Raw genomic sequence first — 22,293 nt, forward strand, 5'->3', positions numbered from 1 at the left:
CAATTTTAAATCAAGTGAGAATTATGATCTTATCATTAATTCTTTCCATATTTTCAAGCTCCAAAGGAAACTGAATGCTTATTAGATCGAATATATATATATATATAGATATATATATATATCTATATATATACTGTTGTAAGTGCATTAGAGTTGCCTTTTCTAATTCATGGTGTATTAATTTGATATATTTTAGTCTGGAAGCATCTTGAATTGCCTCAGAGTATGAAATGTGCTTTATAAATAAAGTTGCCTTTTTAAAAAGTAAGTCAACAAGACGACAATTTGAAATGTGTGTACGGCCAAGGTTTCTTGGTTTCTGGGATAAAAAGTTGTTCAGCTAAGTAGGTAAGAGAAAATAGTGCAGCAGACACTCCTGAAGCTTCCCCACGGAGCCTTAAACGTCAAGCAGACAACATGTAAACTGAACGCCAATCAGTCTCTATCTGCCAAGGAAAACTCTGGAAAGTCTGCTAGCTAAAATGCTGTAATCCTGCGTGACAATGCGACTCGCATGAAGAACGTGAAGGAAGGCGTGGGAATCTCTAGCTTGGGTTGTTTTGCTCAAACTGCAGCTAATTCCATAGCGCAGTGTTAGTGATGCTTTCACTATGTCACGTAAACTTGTGGAGGATATTAAACATTCGCAATTAGCACAGTCTCGTTTGTAGTATCTTAAGACTATCAGCGTCATGAGGACATGACAGCAAGTTATGGGTGCATGTCTTCCACTCTGTGGAACCAAACTTTCTCTGCCTCCTCCTTCTTACTCACCTCTCTGGCTTCCCTTTCTTGTCAGGCTCCTTGCGAGGTGTAAACATTAATGATCATTTAGTGACAGTTCTTTATAATGAGTCCCCAGGCTGAAGGTTCATTATCCCTCTCAATAACATTAAGTCTGATGCAGACCTGAGCTCAGTCTTTGTGTGCTGTGATTATATTCACATTATATTTAATCTTTGTTGGAATAGTTTTTTTCCTTTGAAGATAGTATTCAGTTTTTCTGTATTTATACTAAACAGTTGACATGATAGAAATGGCAATCTGGTAAAGTAATTAAGCAAATGTGGCATAGCCTCCAGGTGTGAAGCATGTCCATGACTAACGTGTATGTGTGCTGCTGTTTGAGTTATACTGTGTGTTATAAGGCTGGTGGCATCTACGGAATGAAACACGAGTGATTGATGTGCCGAGAAGCTGTGAAGGAGTTTGGTCTGCAAATCACCTTTTACTACAGCAACACACACACAAAGATGCAGATGGGTGGAATGCGATATAGGACACCCTATCTTTTTGATGCTGCAGTAAATTCTTTGCGCTCACCCTGACGTGAGATGCAGCAAATGTTTTCACGTCTCCTGCAGCTTTTCCCTCTTTCTCTCGCAGGGTCGGTCATTGAGTCAGCAGAGTAAGACTCCAGAGGAAGGCGGCACCTCCTACCTGTGAGGTCGGCTGCCATGCAGAGAGTGAAGGTTGAGACTGCGTGTTCATTTTGTGCTTATTGCTGTGAAACATGGGAGTGAAGGTCAAGCTTGTTTATGTTTTTACACAGGAACAAATTCTCTTTGTTCTCCTCTTCATGTGATATACCTGTACACACCTTAGTGCTTCAGCTGCATTCAGGTGTGTGAAGAAAACATTTAGTTATGCAACACTGTGCAAAAGTCTTGTCTAATATTACCAGGAAAACAGAAAATAGATGCAGGAATTTTATTAAAATGTGTGCAATTATCAGCGAAAGACCCAGAAAACCCTGGAGAGACTACATCTCTCAGCTAGCCTGGGAACGCTTCGGGATCCCCTCCAGATGAGCTGTTAGAAGTGGGCGGGGAAAGAGAAGGCTGCACCTGCAACCTGACCCCGGATAAGCGGCTAGAACATGTATGGATGGATGTGCAGTTATAAACACAAAGGCAGAATACAAAAGAGGATGACCATTTTGATTATTTACCATTATTTTACCATTTACCTTGATTATTCAACAACATATGAACCTAATTTTTCATGCAATTTGTTTATTTGTGGCTGTGCTGGGGAGAAAAAAACAAACTGCATCCACTGAAGAGAGTGAGGACAGAGGACATGCATCAGTGAATTATAAGACAAGCTTGGCAAATAACTGGATTAAAGCTACAGGAATTGGTTAACCTCACTGTAACAAAAATACATAAGATATGGAACAATTTACACAGTCACAGAGTATTCTGGGGATTTTATGAATAATAAGGATTATAGATTTCCACAGCTGTTGTTGTTCTTTGTAAAGTTCAGTTAAACGAGATTCAGCTCTTTCTATGCAAAGTAATTTTAACAATGTCCTCAGCCACAGTTCATCTATCAATTGATCTGCATTTTTCCAGTTCATTGCTATTAGTCTGTTCGCTGATATACATCCAGTTATTAGGTTAGGTTAGTTAACATTTTCTAAAAAGCCTTCATTTTACTGCATGTCCAAACCATATGATAAAAGGTGCCCTGTTCATGCTTTCAGTGCCAACAAATACCCAAATCAGTTATACCCATCTTATGCATATGAACAGTGTGAATAAAGTTATAATCTATCATTCTGTTCTCTGCTGTTTTAGATGTTTTGTACAGAGTTCTCCAGACATAATCATATTCCTTCTTTTTAAAGAGTTTTCCCAGATCGTTTTCCAGGTTCCTTTGAACTGCATTCTAATTATTTACTGATATTTTGTTTAATAATTTATATAGTTTTGATGCTATTTTGAATTTTTGACTGACAATTGCTTTGAAATATATATAATAGTACGTTTTAGTCCTATCATGTCCACCACTTTTATCTGTTGAATACATGAGACAAGACAAGAGTTTAGTGTGTAAACATGTTGTGACCTTTTTGCGTAATTACTAAACAATGACTTGATAATTTAATCTTAATGAAAATGTGTGGAAAAACCAGCCTCGACTGTAATGAGATGAGCACATATTTTTGAGCAACATCGTTGAACTCGTCCTCCATGAATCACAGATAAGTGGTGTCTCATGCCGTTAATAAATCTGTGCAGAGAGCGTTACACGCTGTAGTAAAGTTGATTACCTTTTACTAATCCAGCCGCTGAGGTCTCTGGCTCTAAGTATGAATAAACTTCCTAAAATCCTTCTGCATGCTCCTCTTCCTGTCCATGCTTCTCCTCTTTTTCTCTCTCTCTCTCCTCTTCACCTCCATCTTCCTGTTATTTCAGTGAGGACGGCTGTTATCATGAGAACTGCTCGTGTGCAGCTGACTTCTATTCAGAGCTTGAATGGCTGCTGCTGTGTGCAGCTGAGTCCCATTCAAAGGCAAAATGCCTCCTTCTTGTACACTTTTAAGTTCTAACACACCCAGTTCCGCTTCTTGAGTCGTCTGCATCACAAAACCACTCTTCTACCCTCAAATTATTTTCTCCTTCAATCCCTTTTTCTCTCCTGATGGATTTCTGATGTCAGTTTTTCCTTCTTGGAGAGTTTCATATGTCCACGCGTCTTCTCATGATGAACATCATTCCGATTAAATTGTGACTTTAAACCCCCCTTCTAACCCACTCACACTGAACGGTGCTGATGTTAGGCATTACCTTTATTTCTTTAGATTTTTTATGCACTTTTTTGGTTTTTGGTCACATCCATTATCCTGATTGCTCTAGAGGGAACTAGTAGAGTTTTGGGCTTTGTGTCCTCACTGCTGTCCCTAGTTTCAAATGTTTAGGAAATCAATGTCTGTCTTCCTTTGGTTGGCACATTCACGGTTGTCTTTTAACTAACCATGGTCCACTTCCACAGGTTGTACGGTTTATTTTTAGTAGTGTTTAACACTCATTCAGGCTCTGGTGTGGACCAAAGAAACGAATACTGGACTTCTTGAAAACTAGGGGTCTCGGTTCTCTTGCAAGTCAACCCTGTGGTGGTTTGCTTACTGCAGGGCTGTCAAACTTCGGTTCTCGAGGGCCACTGTCCTGCAGGCTTTAGTTATTTGGTCCATGACCAGGTTCAAATCAAATGGCTCCAACAGCTTGTTGTTAAGTTCTGCACAAAGACCCATTAATTTCAGTCAGGTGTGTTAAAACAATTGAACATCCATCGGAGTTTGACATCCGTGGCTTACAGAAAGCAAACGGACCATCCAGTGAGCCAAAGAGAAGGGACAGCGTAAAACCATACCTGAACTTTTTATGGATTGGTGTTAAATGAGCACAATTATAATGAATTCGATTAAATTGGATTATAAGTGGATTTACTGCTGTGTATAAATTGAATGAACTTTAGATTTTGGTTCACTTATGCATCGTTCCTGATTTCCTTTTGGCCTTTTTGTTAACTTTCCTGTTCCAGAACTGAATATGTCTTTTTTTCCACTTCTGTCTCCATCTCCCTGCCTTCGTCTCGCTTTCCTCTTTTCTCTGTTTGTCGCCGCTCCTTCAGGCCTGCCTTGTCTTTGTGCAGAGCTCAGCCTCGAGGGAGGCTTGACATTTGCAGCGACGTGAAAAAGGTTCACAGGTGAAGTGACTGACCTCAGTGTGGAGGAGGATAGTACAGAAGAGAACTTGCATGCATCACAAATGAGTTCTTTTTGAAATGTACGGAGTTAGGATCGGGACTCAAGTTTTGTAACTTGTTTCTGCATATTTGAAACTGTAACAAAAGTACAGCTCTTCACAGCTAGAAAAAGCTGGAGCACAGCTGTTGTTTTGTCAGCCCTGCTTTCTTTGCAGGAACAACGTTAACACTAAACATCAAGATGTAAAGTTTAGTGTCACCAGGCCGACAGCTTGCTTTAATGAGGAGGAGGCAGTTCAGCCTGAGTCACTGGAGTCGTCTCTGGATAAGTGAATGATATTTGTAAGTCTGTGTGGAATTTCTCACCCACATTCAGAAACAGCCTGTAAAGTAAACACCGGATGGGGAAATGGAGAAATCTGAACCTTTCTGCTCACTAAACCAGCTTCTTGAACTCAGTGTGTTTTTATGAATGTGTTGAGGCGATGACTAATGCAGCAGGAAGAACCATAAAAGCATTTTTGATTACTTTGTCTGAACAATTTGGTCAACATGCTTCTAAAAAGGAGCATGATGCAGGTATAAAAGAGCTGAGACCAAAAATAAAGGGTGCTCGTGATAATAAAGTAATAGCCTCATGCTCTGGGGTCAAAGTTTCCCTTGTTGATGCGTTGGTGTGATTCTACCGCCTGCGTGTGGAAATGAAAGTGTGAGTTTGGGCAGTGTGAAGTCCTACCTCACCCTTTTGACGGTAAGCGGCTTTAGCTAGATCACCATCTGTTCAACCGGGTTGCGTTTGTGCACAAAGACTGACACTCATTACCAGCCGGTGCGCACACACTCGAGCAGCACTGCTGCAGCCAGCCACGGCGGTCTGTTTCACATCACCACTGAGGCTGTGCTAAGTATAATTTGCTGTGGGACGTGTATTTCACAGAAGGTTGCAGGTACAGTTGAATGTGTTTGTTTGAGAGTTACTGCCTGCTTCTCTGGTGAACCCAGCTAAGTGCTGCGTATCCCTGCACACCCACAGAACTTTATTAAAAAATGATTTCACATATGGAGGTCAAAAAAATCTGACTTTTTAAAAAGCCATTTCACACCATGAAAATGGCTTCATCAGTCATTTATGGTGTGATTGGTTGAAGAATTGAGACATGATGATGATGTGTTTGCTTTTCATTAGAATAAAGAAAAAGTGTGTGTGCTGGAAAAGGCATCATGTCCCGCCTTCAGTTCAGCTTTTGGACATCACCAAGTAGGCATTCCCAAAACAAGAAGTTATGAGCAGGATCTGTACAGTAAGGTAGAGACTGAATTGATTATTTACATTAAAAATGTAGTGAAAATTGTGACAGGACTGGGTCACACTGCGGCTCTGAGGTCTTCAACTGCTGGAGAAACAGTCTCCCGTAGGACTGAATAACTTCATCGATCCTTTTGGCGTGTTGGTTGGGCTGGCTGTGTTTACTGAAGCTGCAGACAGCATTAAAACGGCTACTTTGGTTCCATTTTGTGAGGCAAATTTTACACACTGTGGTTCATGTTATCCACATTGTGCTTTCTAGTAAGTTTTAAAGAGCTGATGTGAGTCCAGAAGTACATTTTCAAAATAACAGATGTGTTTTTATTACTTATTACTCTGTGTTTCTGCACATAACCCACTACAGTACTGTCATGTAGTTACTTGTTCATATTTCATTTTAGGGCTCTATGAGTTCTGTGATGCGGTAAATACAGACTGTTGAATCAGGAATCAGCTGTAAAACATGGAATATTGTGGAATATGCTCATATGTGGGTGAGATCTGTTTTCCACCAGTTTAAGTTTTTCACCTTAGCCAAATGTTTAAGAATAACTAGATGAGAGTTGAATAAATTTTGACATTTGCAACTCCATCTTTGTGACGTCACCTAAACCAGTGGAGATTAAGTCGTCTACAGAAGTTTAGGAGGGGCTAAGAGGCCGGCAGAAACACTGAAGTTGTCCAAGAAACTCAACGGTACACGGCTCTAGAAAAAGTTTTAATCCATTTCTGGTGAAGCATCAGGCTGAGAATATACAAGACCCCATGTGTTTGAGCTGCAGCTTTTTCTTTAATCTAACCTTTATTTAACCAGGAAAATCCCATAGAGATTAACAAGCTCTTTTTTTAGGGCGATAGGCAGCAGCAAGTAGAACAGAAGATTACTCATTTAAACACAAATAAGAGACAAACAAATGCATTTAGTGGTTTCAACCTCAAGAATTCCCAGTTTGGGTTTAAAATCACTCAACAAAATCAGCTTGGTTAATTTCCATGTTTTCTGCAACAAATTCCCTGCAGAAGGTGCAGAATGGACAAAAAGCCAAGTTAGTAGTGGCGTATGGAGCAGATAACAACAAAAAGTCTTTGGTGCAGAAAAAGTAAGAATCAGCACTTCTCTGAGCAACTAAGGAACACAAGCAAGAAACCGAGTGTTGCCTTATATTTGACAGCATGCTTATGACTTTGGGTGGCCAGAGAAGGCCATCCCACATGAGAGTTTGACATCTTTGAGCTTGTAATAAACCTCAGGAAAGTGGAAACATTCATGTACAGAGGATCTCCATAATTCAACACATACAGAGAAGTCGCACCAACAAGATGCTTTTTTTGCATTAAAAGAAAAACACAACTTATTTTAAAACCCAAAACTCACCTTTAACCTCAGTCTCTAAGTTTTCTTCACCTGGAGGCTGTCCTGCAAAAGATCCATGGAACAAAACAAAAGTTAGTCGTCAGCAAAGCTGTTTTGTTTGTTTGTTTGAAAGAAAGAGAGGGAGCGAGAGAGAGAGAGAGATCAACTGATGGATGTTTACGGCTGGCTGAGCAGCCGGCTCGTATACAAAGGCTACAGCTCGACCCAGGTTCAAATTCCAGCCCTTGCTGCATGTCACCCTCTCTTTCTCTGACCACCTTCCTTGTCAAACAACTGTATATATAAAATGTATTACAAAGAGCCCATATTTATTCACAGCAACATTGACACTTCCTCTACTTCTTTGACATTTAAAAGCAGTTGAACGTAATATTTTGACTGTTATATTTGAACAAACAAACGTGATTATGCTGCACCGATGATTTACCTTCACAATGAGACACCACTGGGAATATAAAAATTTGCACACCTCTTTCAATTTTTATCAAGGATGCTCTGAAACATCATCAGCTCATAAATTAAATGTAAAAGCGAAAGACTGAGAGCATGAATCCATCCAGAAAATGTTCATTAGTGTCATAAGAAGTTGTTTTCGCTTTACTTTCTATAAAAACCAACTTATTTTTGCAACAACAAGAGAGACGCTGGACATTCTTCTGCATCCACCTTTTCAGACACCACGTCCCTATGTTTTACTTATTTGCTGCCCTTTAATGGTATTATTGAAAATATGTGGAGTTATAGGCTGCTGTTGGATGTGCTGGTGCTTTAATGCTGCTCTGTTAGGGAAAACCAGGGATAGATTTTGGATTTCTAATACGGGAAAGTAAGTATAGTTCTCATGTAGGAATAGGCTCAAAAGGCAACTAGTCATGCTGATAGTATCTGATGAACACAAACATATGTTTTGTCTTTGTTTCTATTTTCTTTTTTGACCCTTGTAAAACTGAACCAAAAAGGATAGATTTCCATAATGTTTAGAAATGCCAAAAATTGGAGATAATCTATATTTTTGAAAACCGAGTATAAGCAAACAAAAAAAGATGACATATATAGGAAGTGAAACATGAACAGATTATAGAAAATATAACAAATGTACTCATTTCATGGCTTATTACTCATAATTCTACTAATTAATTACTTCTAATGTGCAGTATATTCATGACGGCGCAGCTGGAAGTGAAGCTGCTTCTCCTGCCGTTTGTATGTGCTCTCCGGTTCATGTTTCCAGTCTTTCCGGCGGTTCATCATGGGATAAATTCCTGGAATAAGCAGCTATAGAAAGTACATGGATGGGATTATGTACAGTTAGCCTGCATGTCTATTCTTATACATGATCATGTGCTTCATTTACCTCTAAATGCACACTTTCTGGTACACATATATGGACACACATTAATCCAGAGTGTGTATAGGGATCATTTCGCGCCCTTTACCCTGCTGTTGTGGATTCAGCTGCAGCCAAAGCTTTATGTAGGAGATGTATTTCTGTACTTTGACCCTGACCTGCTGACTTGTTAATTATAACCCACAGCCGTGAGCAGACTTCAGCTTATCCCTTTGACTTAATAGGATGATGCTCTCACTACACAGAGAGTTGATTCATTGTGAGAAGTGTCCATATTCAGCAGTTAGACTCTGGGTGCAGCTGTGGTTTCTCTGCATGTGTTGATCAGCTGCAGCACATGTTGTTGTGTGTTGGGAACAAGCATGAACTTCACTCAGCATCCATGCTCTTCTTTTTCCAGAACCTGCTTGGTTGGCATTTTAACGTTGTTATTTTTAAGTGTCAAGTAGCAGAATAAGGAGGGAAAGAGGGATTTTGACTTGATCTAGCTCAGATCTAGCTGATTTTTTTTTTTTTTTTTTTTTTACTCGTTTTACTGATATTTTTAACAGGAAGTGAATGTTACACATTTATCCATTTTTTTAATATTTTGCATGGTGCAAAAGTAAAAAACATAATTTTATTTTAATGGGATAGTTTCAGTGTGATTACCCACTTCAATCTGCTCTCAAATGATTGCAAGTCTTTGAACACCCACCATTTCTTTATTTAAACTGAAAATAATTTCAGCAGTTTGTTAAAATGTGTGCCAGGATAAATGGAAATAAAGTATATAAATACAAAAATGGAGTAAAAAAAACTCAGTTCTCTACGGTTATTCCTGCTTGCTGGCTTACACATACGGTGACAGTTACTCAGTGTTTTTTCTCTGACTTCTTTCCCAGATGGTTTCTGCTGAAGCCTTTTAGATGTTTTTATATAAAACAGATCTTTCTGTCTTCTTGTTTTTGTCAGGGGTCCTTTCAGTGTTGTGAGGAGATGCATCAACAGAGAGACAGGGCAGCAGTTTGCTGTCAAAATCGTGGACGTAGCCCAGTTTACGTCCAGTCCTGGACTCAGCACAGAAGGTAAGCGATCACAGTCTGTTTTCTGTTACTTGAAGTAGATCATAATTATAACCAGAGGATGCTTTTTGACTTTGTCCTTTCCACTCTGAATAAAATACACTAGACGTCGGAGAAAAAATTTAATTCATGACCTTGGTAAACAGCTAAATATCTCCAATTTACCTTTTTTACCTTAAAAAGATTTAAATCAATTTCATTAAAACTGAATTTATAAGGGTTAGATTTACTGTATTTTCCGGACTATAAGTCGGGGGAAAACCATCCATGTCACACTGGACTATAAGTCGCATTTATTTAGAAATTTATTTCACAAAATCAAAGAACAAACATTTAATCTGGAAAAGTAAGTTATTCAACTACACGATAGCACACGAACAACAGACTGAACATGTGTCCGGTATGTTAACGTACCATCAGGGTTTCATCCAGGATTTTCTTTAAACTGTGAGGGAGATCTAGTCCCCTTCTTACACTTAATGAACAGCTGATCGATTTGCTGAGAAAGAACGAAAATGTTAACATCACATTTGGCATTAAGACACCGACACGGCCGCGTGCACAACCCCGCCCTGCCACCGACATAGTTTCATGTTAAATATGACATAACCAGGTCAGCTGTTCACTGCACATAAAGACACAGACGTCCCCTGCAGTAATTTCCGCCCGTCGCAGACCAAGCTTCTCTTCTTTTGCTTTTCTTTTTGTTCTTGCGGCCTCGAGAACAAGAGTCTGCTCTATTTGTGGCGTATGTAAGAAGCTTTACTCCACTCTGGCACCACTTTGATGTTATTTTGCTGTGATGGTGCACCACAATCAATTATGTAGCAGAAACCCTGAACAGTTATTCAGCTTCACAACAGCATAAAGAGCATACCTGGGAGGCTGAATAGGCTAAGTTAACAAAACCAGCCAACGATTCCAGCAAGCAAGTTACCGGTAAGCAAGTTCACTAAGCCCTCCATCTCATTCAGGGAATCCATTGAATTCTTCATCCTTGGTGCCATTTTTGAACAACTCCACCAACTGCTGCTCAACTACTGTTTCTGGCTTCGTATTTTACTACCTGCAGTTTGCAGGATTCCATAAATATATATATCTATTTTTTTATCCTATTTGTTTATATGTAAGAAGCTGGCAAATAGTTCAAAATATTGCTGTCACAATTCTGACTTCAACATTTTTCTGCTGTTGTTGGTTTGTTTCATTTAGACAGTTGATTACTGAGTGATGCTTCAGACACTTTGACGGTAGCTTTCCAGGTGGGAACAGTTACACAAGTTTAACACTGAAGCAGGAGGTGTGATATTCATGGTGTGCAACATTCTGTATTTTTACGCTTTCCACTTTCAGTGTTGAATATGCAAATACTACTAAAGTAATTTAAGAGATTTAAAAAAGCATCACTCATTTAATCAGCCTGGTCTTTTCCAGAGTTTGAGATACAGGTGTTGTGGATGACTAATCCTGAATAGGCTGCTGAGTATCGTCTAGACAAAAACACGCAGAGGTCTTATCAGAAAACTCCCACAGGCAAAAGGAGTGATGGAGGAGAGAGATTGAATTACAGATATCTGAAGGGAGGAGTTAGTGATAAGGAAAAACTATGAAGAGAGACTGAGAGGAATACAGGCAGAGAAAGACAACGTGTTCAGTCTGTTAGGAAGGTTGACATCAGCCCAAATATGAAACGGATATATATAGAAAGCAACAAATGCATTTACATCACTCTACTTTCACATCATATCTTCAGTAAATATGCTGGTTAAATGTGACTCAAATGAACATAAAGCAGAGGTTTAACATCAGAATCTGCTTCTTTTCTTTCACTTGAACACAGGAAGCATTGGACTGCTCCTTTAAAAGACATCCATAGGAACCGGTAACGTAACAACAGCCGGTAACATAACGAACTACACAAACAGCAAAATAACCACAAAAACCTAAGAATGCAGTCCTAGTTATGTATGTTATTATTGGCTGCAGTTTTTTTCGTGCTAGGCCAGTAATGTAATAACCATAAGCTAGCATGATTTGTTATCTTCAGTATCAATACTCTAACTCAGTACATTATTGGAAAATGTCATTACTTTACTGGCTCTAAAGCTTTATTACAATAAAGGTTATTATCATTGGCTGTTACTACATTATCGGTTTATTACGGACATCGGCATGATTTGTTATCTTCAGTATCAATACTTTAGTAGATATCTTTGAAATTGGGCATTTTAAAACATCTTTGATCCTCCTTTTCTTCATCATAGTGACGAGGATGCGTCGAACTCTCCGCTCAGTCTGTCGCTTTTTCCAGTTTATTTAACTTTATCCTCAGTTTCAACTCACTGTTTCCTGTTGGGACTGAAATGTTTTTATTTTACATCGTGTTTCTTCTTTTCAAGAAGGAAAAAAAAAATAGCAGCTGTATTTTTCTGGCTCGGCACCAAACAACTCCGACACAGTTAGAGAGCAGCTGGTGAACATAGTGGAGAGTTTAGCAGCCAGAAAGCCAGATTGTTCCCTCAGGAGCTGCTGAAAGGGGAGGAAAAGAGCTAAAATACCTCTTTTTTTAAAACTTCATTCTAGCACTTCATCTTGAACCAGTTTTAGAAACCAACAATAACTGGAAACTGGTTCCAGGACAGCACCTACTCTTTTATCAGAATTACAGGGCCAGGGGGATGCCTCATTTTATTAGTTTGTTTTTGTTTCTTTAGGATGTAAAAAAAAGGCAGTATGATGCAGTAATTTGTTTTTTATTTGCCCATTTAGTGCAATGGTTCCTTAATAATCTCATTATAACTGCTTAAATTAGCTTTTATTCACTAGCACTGACTTCTAGATGCCACAATCTTTATAAATGCACATAGTCTGTACCTATAGCTAATTTATGAATTGTGTGTTTTACACTTTTTTTTGTATATATTGTTTATTGATTTTTTTTTTATCTGTTATATATTTGTTCTTTATTTATGTTAATCTAACTGCTGCTACCCGTCTATCTTTCTGTCTGGACTTCCTTTTGCAGGAAAAAGAGAAAACAATTGATATATTGACAGAATGGTTTGTCAAACAAAGATGCACACAAAATACACTTGACTCCAGCAAATAAATGTATTTTGCTTGCCCTCATGCCTTCAAAAGATGTGTTGAAAGAGTTGAGTAACATAATGAGTTTTTATTAATTCAACGTTTGATAACAACAGATAAGAACCCTTCTTTCCAAACACCACTACCCAGCATCTGAAAACTGGATGAGGGCAGAAACAGTTTGATTGTGTCTTCTTTTGATTTTGAGGAGAAAAGCTGCAAAGAAAATCTACCCAAAATTAAAAATCCTCTGAAGTTAATTTGTACACAGAAGCTGCTCTTGTTTGATCTTATATGTGCATATCATGCATGCATGACATTTCCGAGTTAAGGACATTTATGTGTGCCTAATATTGACATTCAGAGGTGGAGAATCTGAGATGGCTGGCTGTGAGACCATGCAGACATGCTGCGAGCTGAAGATAATTAAAGTTCCTCAGAGGGGCTTTAGTTGCCACATCACACAGCAACCCTCTGTAATTCTCCCTCCCTCATCACCGGTTCGTAGTCCAGCAGGACAGACATGTAAGACCATCTTTTCAGTTTATTTAAGCCTCCATGTAGCAGTCAAAACATGCAGCGCTTCCCCCACAAAATACCATAGCTGGTCCTCACACTGCAGAGCGAGACTTTGAATTTCCACAGAAAGCTGTAGGACCTGTTTGTCTTCATGGTGGGAGGTCTGAGCAGACCAGAAAATACTGCTTACTTTGAGCTAGTGTGGCTTTATCTGCTTCATGATCTATCTAGAAATAAAACATACACTGCAAATGTGCACTGCATCCTTGCAGGAGCATTTATTCTCATCCACGTGTTGAGCTGACCTGAATGGTTGAGAGGAAGTTTAGTGACAACAGAGCAAAGACTCAACGGGAAAGTTTTAGAGATTGAATAACAAACAGTGATGGTTATTTTAGTAAAACTGGCAGGCCTGAGTTTTTTTTCTTAAATACACAGATCATGTCTAAGGCACAAAAATCCAACATTCAGCTTAAACTTACATAATGTGTTTTATAGCCACTTTAGTTATAATTTCAGCTGCTCGATGTCACATTGAAACACTCAGTTTCCACTGGTGCACTGAAAATGAAGCAGGTTTTTATTTCTTTATAAATTTACCTCTGTGTAGTGCAGAGCCCCCCACAGGACACAGAATTTTTTATTTCGTGTTAGCATACAAAAAAACAAACAATTTTTTGTGTTTGTCTGGAAAAGAGTGGAAAAGGCTACAAAACCTCTACCCACACGTGGGAGGCTTCTTTCTGGAAACTACATTATAAAAATGTTTTTGAACATTTCTTATGAACTTGTGTACAGAATATGGAAACGCAGGGAAAAAAAATCTAGCTAGCTTTAACTTCCAGATGTCCTTTAGCCTAAAAGCTGCTGTTTGAGACATTAACAATACTGGAACAGTGGAAGTAAAGAAACAAAACCAGATATCTGGAATTATTGTGATTTCTCAGCCTATTACACACTGAAAAAGGCAACAACCTTATGCAGAGTTGTTTACGTTTGAACAGCAAAGCTATCCATCAAAAAGTTTTATTTTTTTTTTTTTTTTTATTTTGTTTTTTTCATCTCTCTATAATGTAGCGTGTAGTGAAAACCATTTAACTCATTTTATTTTATGTCTGCCCAACCCAAGTTGTACACAACTGACGGCCAATGATTAACACAATATTTCTCAGTTACTGAACATTTACCTTAACGGTACCACAAATCAGGTGGTTATCCTGCAGGTGTTGATTCTTATTCATACATGGTATTTCCTCCTTTTACTGCAACATTTACAGACTGGTGAGCTGTCCTCCACAAAGACCCTTACAAAGAAACAATAAGGATGACTTCATCTGTTGGTTTGGAGGAAAAAACTCTTCCTCTGCCGTACTTTACCAATCAGTTCTTCTGTAATTAGCAGTGCGAGAATGTTGTGTAACTTTGTCGCATCCTATGCGCGAGTTGTGCTAATCTGGGTATGGTTCAAGCTTAACTCTGGGAAGTGACTATAGTGAGGCATCTTTGTCACTAGTTAATTATTGCGATTGTGAAATCGATGCATTCCTAGCTGGGTGCATGTCCCTCCTTTTCCCTCCAAACTCACAATCATAAAAAATATCAGGATCAGAACTAATCAAAGTGGAACAGAGAGCAGCTTTTCACCTGTAGGCTACTCTTTAGGGATGACATGTGCAAGCAAACTGGAAAAATGAAAGAAATAATGACCAGTAAATCAAAATGAAGAGACACCTCAATGTGTTGCTGTTTGTTTCATATATTCTTCATCCTGAAAGCTCCAGCTGAGACCTCAGCCAACATGATGAGCTGCATCTGTTGCAAAGAATATGCCTAAAGCATGACCAGTAACAGTGCTTTTGTTGTCAGTGCGCAGCATTAAGAAAGGAAATGCTGGGAGAAAAACAACTAAACAAAATAGCATCTCTTAAAAAATACATCCATTTTATCAACAAAGCGTCCTCCCTGCAGCATTTCAGCGTCAAACAGCAGCTAAATGAAGCAGCCAAGAGTCAAAGTTAAGATGCAAAAGTTATGCAACCAGTGAAAAAGTTGGACCATGTTACATGTTTCATCAGTTTTTAAGGTTCTAGAGGAATTTTCTGATCTTGAAATTCCACGTTGAAGCTGAAATGAGCAGGAAAAGCTGATTTTACTCACCTGCATCAACATATACCAAAAGAACCACCTACGTTCCCCTTAAATCTTGAAAACTTCATCACACAAGTGCTGGAAATCTGGAGTTTGTGCGCTAACCCAGATGCTACAAGCTCAGCTTTCACCCCAGTCATTTATGTCCGGTCTTTTTCCCCATGGCGCTCTGGAATCTATCAAACGACTCTTTCCAGACGCCAGCTGGCTGTTCTCATCGTTGATTTCTTTTTGTTTTCCCCGTTTTTGATGCCTGCGAAAATTTAGAGCAGTTTCACTTCAGTGGGCAGCTGTAACACAAGCAAGACACACAATAAAATTCACCAAACACCCCCCACACTACAGGAAGTAGGTCAAATGGTTCATGTCTTGGCAATGGATTGGTCAGCAGAGGCCTTATGCAAACACACACACACACACACACACCAGCTTATTGCTCTTCAGTCTGTCCGGAGGTCTGTCTGATGAATAGGTCAGCCCTCTGAGGAGATGAGAGAGAAAAGCAACATCAAAATTCATCATGTGCCACCGCCTGCTCACTTCCCTCTACCTCCTCTCCATCCTCACGTCCTTCTTTCTTTCCCATTATTCTCTCTCTTTCTCCACATCTCTCCACCCTTCATTACCTTTCTGTCTTTTCTGGCCTCCTTCATCTCCTCCTGCATTTACGTGGCTCTCTCTGTTTTCTGTTACTTCTGCCTACAGTCTCACACATGCAGCAACACATCACACACCTACAGCTCCGTTGTCGGGCTCTCCTCCACTGCAGGCTCTCAGTCCCTGCAGGAATAACAGGATCACTGTAGAGATCACAGCTGCTTATCACCTCTTCACTTTTTGTCTGTCTTTTATTTCCTTTGAGCTCAGACTGTCTTGCTTACTCTCTTGTTTCTTCCCTCATTTTTTCCTTAAATGAGCCACTAAAACAACACAATTCCAAAAGTCTTGCTGCTTCTGTGGTGAATGGAGCTTATGCAAAATTTTGACATGAACTCCCAGTTGGGGGCTGACTGCAGCAGTAAAGTCATGAAGACTTTAAGAAGAAGAAAAAGTGTTGATCCAGCACTTATTTCTTTATATTTTGCTTCCCAGATTTTCATGCATTTTTTAAGTGGTCCTGATGGATGTTTCTCCAGGTTTTCTGAAGGTCTTTCAAAGATTTTCTTTGGACATTTGGCTGCTTTTTCACTCGTTTTCAGCCCAGTTCTTCTACCTGACCATTTTCAGAAGAATATGTTTGTTTAAGCTACTTAACTCTGACCTAGGAATCACTCTAACATCAAAAAGGCTTCTAACTCAAGGGATGAACCAAAGTTGTGTCAACACACAAACAACTTAGCAAAAAGCCAATTTCACAGTTAGTAGCAGCCTGTAACAAAGACACGTTGTTTGTTTCAATTTCTTTAGTTGCACCTCTAAAAACACTAAACATAAAGTGACTCCTGGGTCGTATTACGGTTTAAAATTGATCCAGTATTATTTGTAGGTTTTATTAAGGTCAACACGTTATCTGAGACCTGGAGCGACTCCACTGAATGAAACGGTTTCATCAGGACATTTTAAAGTTTTATTTTGTCCTGAGTGTTTTTCTTTTTTATCACCACATTTCTGTTATTTCCGGAAAACTAGTCCGTGATAAAGTTTGGATGTGCGTGACTTCACAGCGTGTAGCTGTCATGAATTTTGTAGTCATCATCAGGTGTCATATTAACACTAATGCTGTAATGGTTGCAGAGTTCATGAATACCTTTATAATTCAGAAGTACTGATTTTAAGGTTGTTGATATTTACATCCAGTTTATTAAGCCTGTGTGGAAGTTAAACGTATGAAACTTATATTATTACAACCTGGTTTTCATCATGACAGCTAAAAAAATTTCGCTACAGATGATCATGTGGGTGCAAACTTAACATAGAAATGGCTCTGAAAAGAACAGAGTCTTTTAGCTGTGCTCCCTGCACCCTGATGTCCTTATTAATACACAACTAGAGGGCACCAAAGGAGCCCTCCTGTCTGAGACCATGCTGTTGTTTTCATTTGCCAGAGGAAGTTAATGTCACAGTATGACGTCACAGCTGGTGCCAACCCTGACTCAGCCTATGCTAGAAACACCTTTCAGTGTTTTTTTTTTTTTTTTTTTATTAATGAAATGCTGTGTTTCCCTGCTGAACATCAGATCTTTGCCGGGCTCCAGACAAGCTGTTCCAATAATAGAACTCCTGCTTCCAGCGTTTTCAGTTGGTTGCAGCAGCACGTGATGTTTTGGGAAGGAGGAGGAAGAGAGAAAATTATCCTAAAAGACTTTGGGGGCTGCAGCACAAATGTCGTAATGTTGAACAATTTAGCATTTAATTAGTGCATGAAAAGCAGCATCTATTTATTTTATTTTTCAGATGTGTGAAAGTGAGCATCAGTGGTCAGAAATGCTGTGTGATATTTCACAAACCTTGTCATTTCAGGGTCGGTCGGGAAGTATTTAACTGATTGTAGATATCATCACATCTTTAATCACTAGGGCCGGTTGTTCAGAAAATTTATTCCGGATAAAAGCTATCCAGATTTGGGAATCCCATATTTCAGGACGGCGGGTCATGTAATCGAGCTTACTTTTACCCCGGTTGTTCAAAGCAACATTGGATTGAGCACCCTGATCCAGAATCCCGTTTTTCAGGATGGCCAAATCCGGATTTCCAGCATTTAAAACAACGTGGGCTTCTGGCTATGTGAAGAACAGCAGGTAGAAGAGCTGGTATGGGGTTACTTTAAGTACTTTTCACTGTGCAACAGCACACAGGAAATCACGAACACCCACTTCTATGTATAATTGTACGACTTCTCATCAGAGCCACAACAAATATAAAACTAGTCCGTTAACAACTACAGTGTGAATATTTTGGGAACATATTAAATAAAAAAAGTGTGATGTCCCTCTCTGTGACCATGTAAATTATGCACCGGAGCCCCATGTGCAGTACCGGACCAACCTCTGGCTCTGAAGGAGGGACAGACTGGACGTGTAGTGAGGGAGACAATTGTTAGACATTATTTGTTACAGGTTCTTCCCTGAATATCCAGTAATGAATGATAGTAAAATGGACTAATATATTTGTTTTTGTTGTTGACATTTGCTTCGAGGTTTATTTCATGGGGATGGGTTAATATTATGTTTTATTGTTGCTGACAGGCTTAAAAGGTGACCTGTGCTACTTTATCTACTTTGTCTGGTTTTAACGGTTAAACAAACCAGGTGCAACATATAAATATTAGCAATGCCCTGACTAAAAAGATATTATTTTTCATTTCAATCTGAGGTTTTAAATCATTTTCATCCCGAAATTCGCCTTGTAATCCTTCCCTTTGTTGGGATCAGGATAATTCTGTTTTCTTGGATCAAAGTTATCTGGATCTTAAAAGTTTTGAACAACCCAATCTGAGGGTTTTATCCAGATAACAACCAGGATTGGATTACATGATCCAAGCCGATTTCGGAATCCAGATTTCCTTTTTGAAAAACCCGTTTTCAAGTTTTGATCCTAAAGTATTCAGAGTTAACAGAGGTGTAAAGATGAACTGATACAGAAATCAGAACTAACTGATTTTACAGTTTAAGGTTAGTTGATGGAGACGTTACTGCAAAGTATATATATATATATATATATATATATATATATATATATATATATATATATATGTATATTTGACAATAATTTAAATAATCTGATCTGAAGTGGTAAACGTGTCTTTACTGTCACTATTGAAGTTCCCTTTGTAGCTCACCATCACTACAGGGGCTTTTCTTGCCTGCAACCTAAACTATCATCAGTTGTGTTTGAGTTGCAGCCTTTTAGTTTTTCTCATGCTCCATCGCCCCATCCCCCCCGCTAATTTTGCTAGTAGTTAGTTGTTCTTTATGTCAGGACACTGTAGAAATAAATAAAGTGAAGCTGATGAACGCTGGAAGGAGAATAATTTGAATAAAAATGTACACAGATCCCCTGTAATTTAATCTCTTTCCCCTCTTTTTAACGTTATGTTTTGCCATGAATTCTCTGTTGATTAAACTTCAGCTACAAGATCAATAGGTTTCTTCTGGTTTTGATCTCTCCAGCAAACACATACACAAAAAGCCAATTTAAAAGCAATGAAAGTGACTCGCCAGCGGCACTTTGGGTCTCAGTGAGGATGCTTTGGTGATTTGCTTCTCATTTGATAATGTATCACTCCATCAGGAGTTACAGTGACGGCCACAAGCACGAAGCTCACCACATGACATTAAAAAGCGGCAGGCTGCAATGCCCATGGGGAAACTGTTTATCTCGGCTTTAGCAGCATTAGCATCATATCGTAGAGCTAGCCGCCGCCTCGCGCTTGTCCTCAGAGAATTCGCTTAATGTTAGCACTGAGGCTCGCAGCTGCACATGTAGCTCGGAGCTTAATTAAATGTCACCACATACAGAGAAAAACAACACAAAAAGCATTCACTAGCATTTACAGCAGTTTCATGTTTGTGTGGGGGAATGGTATTGTTTAAAACCCCATCACATCTTTGCAGTAATACCAACTTGGCTCCACCATCCCCTCCAATCAGTCCTCATGCACATAAACCACCTCCAGTAGCTGCAGCCCAAGAAAAGTCTCCCCTGTAATGTGGAATATCATGCTTCTTTATTCTACATATTGAGCCTGTATTGTGAAGCTGTGGTGCCATTTCTGTTTGTGATATTAATACAGGTAAGTGCACTTGGTGTCGCATTTTGAGTAAATTGATTAAGGTTGTTTTCACACAACGGTTTTGTATATGATGTGTACGTTTGGTCGGCTTCAGCTTTAAGAAGCTCTCTGAGCTGCTGCCAAGCCCGAATGAATAGATCAAAGGATTGAGAGATTGAATAGAGGGATGACAGACAGATAGGTCGGAAAGATGTTCACAATGAAGGCAGATCCCCGCCATTTGTCAATCAATGTTGAAACCTGCAACAGCAGGAACAAGTTGTGACCTTTTCAGTTGATACCAGCAAATAACACATCCTGCTGGATGGAGTAGCACATCTCTTTTAGAGTCGGTCTGATGAAAGCAGGTCAGGCTGCCATGCAGGAGTTTTTATAATTGAACTGTCATTTATTACTTGAATTAGTCAGTTATAAATTAATAAAAAAAATCACTCCAAACTTAAACACTTTTCCTTGTCTTGTGCTTTGCTTTATGTCTTGCTGTTTTGGTGTGTGTGTGTGTGTGTGTGTGTGTGTGTGTGTGTGTGTGTGTGTGTGTGAGAGAGAGAGAGAGAGAAAGTTGTTTTAAAATACGCTGACATTCATTATTCACATTCCTGGGCCTGAAACTGCCCTGCAGCATTCTGGGTTGAGATGCAGAGGGTTTTGTTTTACAGTATCACATCACACAGAACTAAATAACAACCAACTTTTGTCATCATGTATGAAAAGAAAAGGGGAATAAACCCAAGATAACTCTGCAGAATGCGGCTGTGAGGAAAAAGAGACAAAGTGTACAAGTTAGAGTCCTGTTATATTAACAGTACACATCAGACTTTACAGACAGGTCTTGGCAAAATGAACGATGTACCGGTTTATAATCATGAAAACAATATGATCATGATTAATTCTCACTCTGCTTTGCATTGCTTGTATATCAGATCGGATTGAAGCTTGTTGATTCATGTAATTAAACTACTAAAACATGTAAATTTAGTCCAGATTTTTTTTGTTGTGTATAACGGCTAATGGCATAGCATCATAAAGGCAATGTGTTTATTTATCAGAGATTAATTTGCAAGATGTTTTGCCTCCCAGAAGAAGCCTCGGGTAGCTACCTCATTCCTGCTTCAGGCTAACTTAAAAATAAGTTTTCCCATGCAGATATTTGGTCAGTTTTTGCTAATTTGGTGCCAATGTCAGAGGTTTCTGGTTTTAACTTTAATTCCTATAACATCAAACTATCTTGTAGCTTGATATTTCTGAGGGAATTTAAAGGTGACGGAAAGAAAACAATAACTTAATGAGTGATGTTTTCAGCAGCTTCCATCCATGCTGCTGTTCTCAGTGAAGACTAATATACCTCACTGTCCAGCATGGCACACATAACGTAGCTTTTCCAGTCTGTTGCTTCCATCATTGCTGTAAACTCCAGCAGAAACAGCTGTTAACCATTCCAGCTTCCACTCCCAGACCTTGGCCGAGAGACAAAGGGGGATGATTCTTCCTGGGCTGAAGCTGGGACACTTGGACTTGTAACCAGAGGAGCTGCAGCACTTTTTGCTGAAGCTCGTAGCAAAAACAGTACTGTCAGTGCTAAACAGGAAGTTACTTACATGAAAATTTTTTCTGGCCCAATCTCACTCAGACATGCATCTACCCTCACAGAGCTGTCTCTCTCTCACTGTTCCTCCATCACTTTATCAGCGCCCACTCTTAAAGGGACATCGCCATTCTGATAACACAACACACAACTCTCCTCCTGCCTTTAACAAGCTGACACTTACAAACAGCAGTTGGCATTTTGTTCCATTCTGACTAATTATTAATGTTGTTTTGTACATTGTTTTATTTTTGCACATCCTTTTTTTATATTTGGATACTTCTATAAGTTATTTTTTATACTTATTCTCTTTTACTCTGTTTTGTATTTGTTGCATTTAGATGTGCATATTCTTTTATTTTGTTTGTTAATTTCAGTTATTGTTAATTTAATCGAACAGTCAATCACATCTCTAAACTAGTTATACAAAATATACAAAATATATGCATATATTAAATATTAATTAGGCATATAAATACATGCATGGATGTGGATATCATTTGCATGTATGGCTGTGCATGTGCAGGGATCAGATACATGTTTGCTTTTACACCAGTGCTGTTACATCCTGCAGCCATAGGGGGAAGTACACTATATAACGAAGTAAGCAATTTCCAATAAATAATTACATAGAT

The 22,293-nt window shown here is 39.0% G+C and overlaps 1 protein-coding gene across 14 annotated transcripts in view; it reads left to right on the forward strand.

Moving 5' to 3' along the window:
* caska (calcium/calmodulin-dependent serine protein kinase a) overlaps positions 1–22,293 on the forward strand; it is a 135,933-nt gene that overhangs the window by 37,085 nt on the left and 76,555 nt on the right. For all 14 annotated transcript variants that reach the window (XM_042001173.1, XM_042001171.1, XM_042001178.1 and 11 more), the window contains exon 2: positions 9,481–9,593. In XM_042001173.1, coding sequence (XP_041857107.1) covers positions 9,481–9,593 — 113 coding nt within the window. The remainder of the gene's footprint in view (positions 1–9,480; positions 9,594–22,293) is intronic.

This window comes from Melanotaenia boesemani, chromosome 12 (assembly GCF_017639745.1).
Source record: "Melanotaenia boesemani isolate fMelBoe1 chromosome 12, fMelBoe1.pri, whole genome shotgun sequence".
NCBI lineage: Eukaryota > Metazoa > Chordata > Actinopteri > Atheriniformes > Melanotaeniidae > Melanotaenia > Melanotaenia boesemani.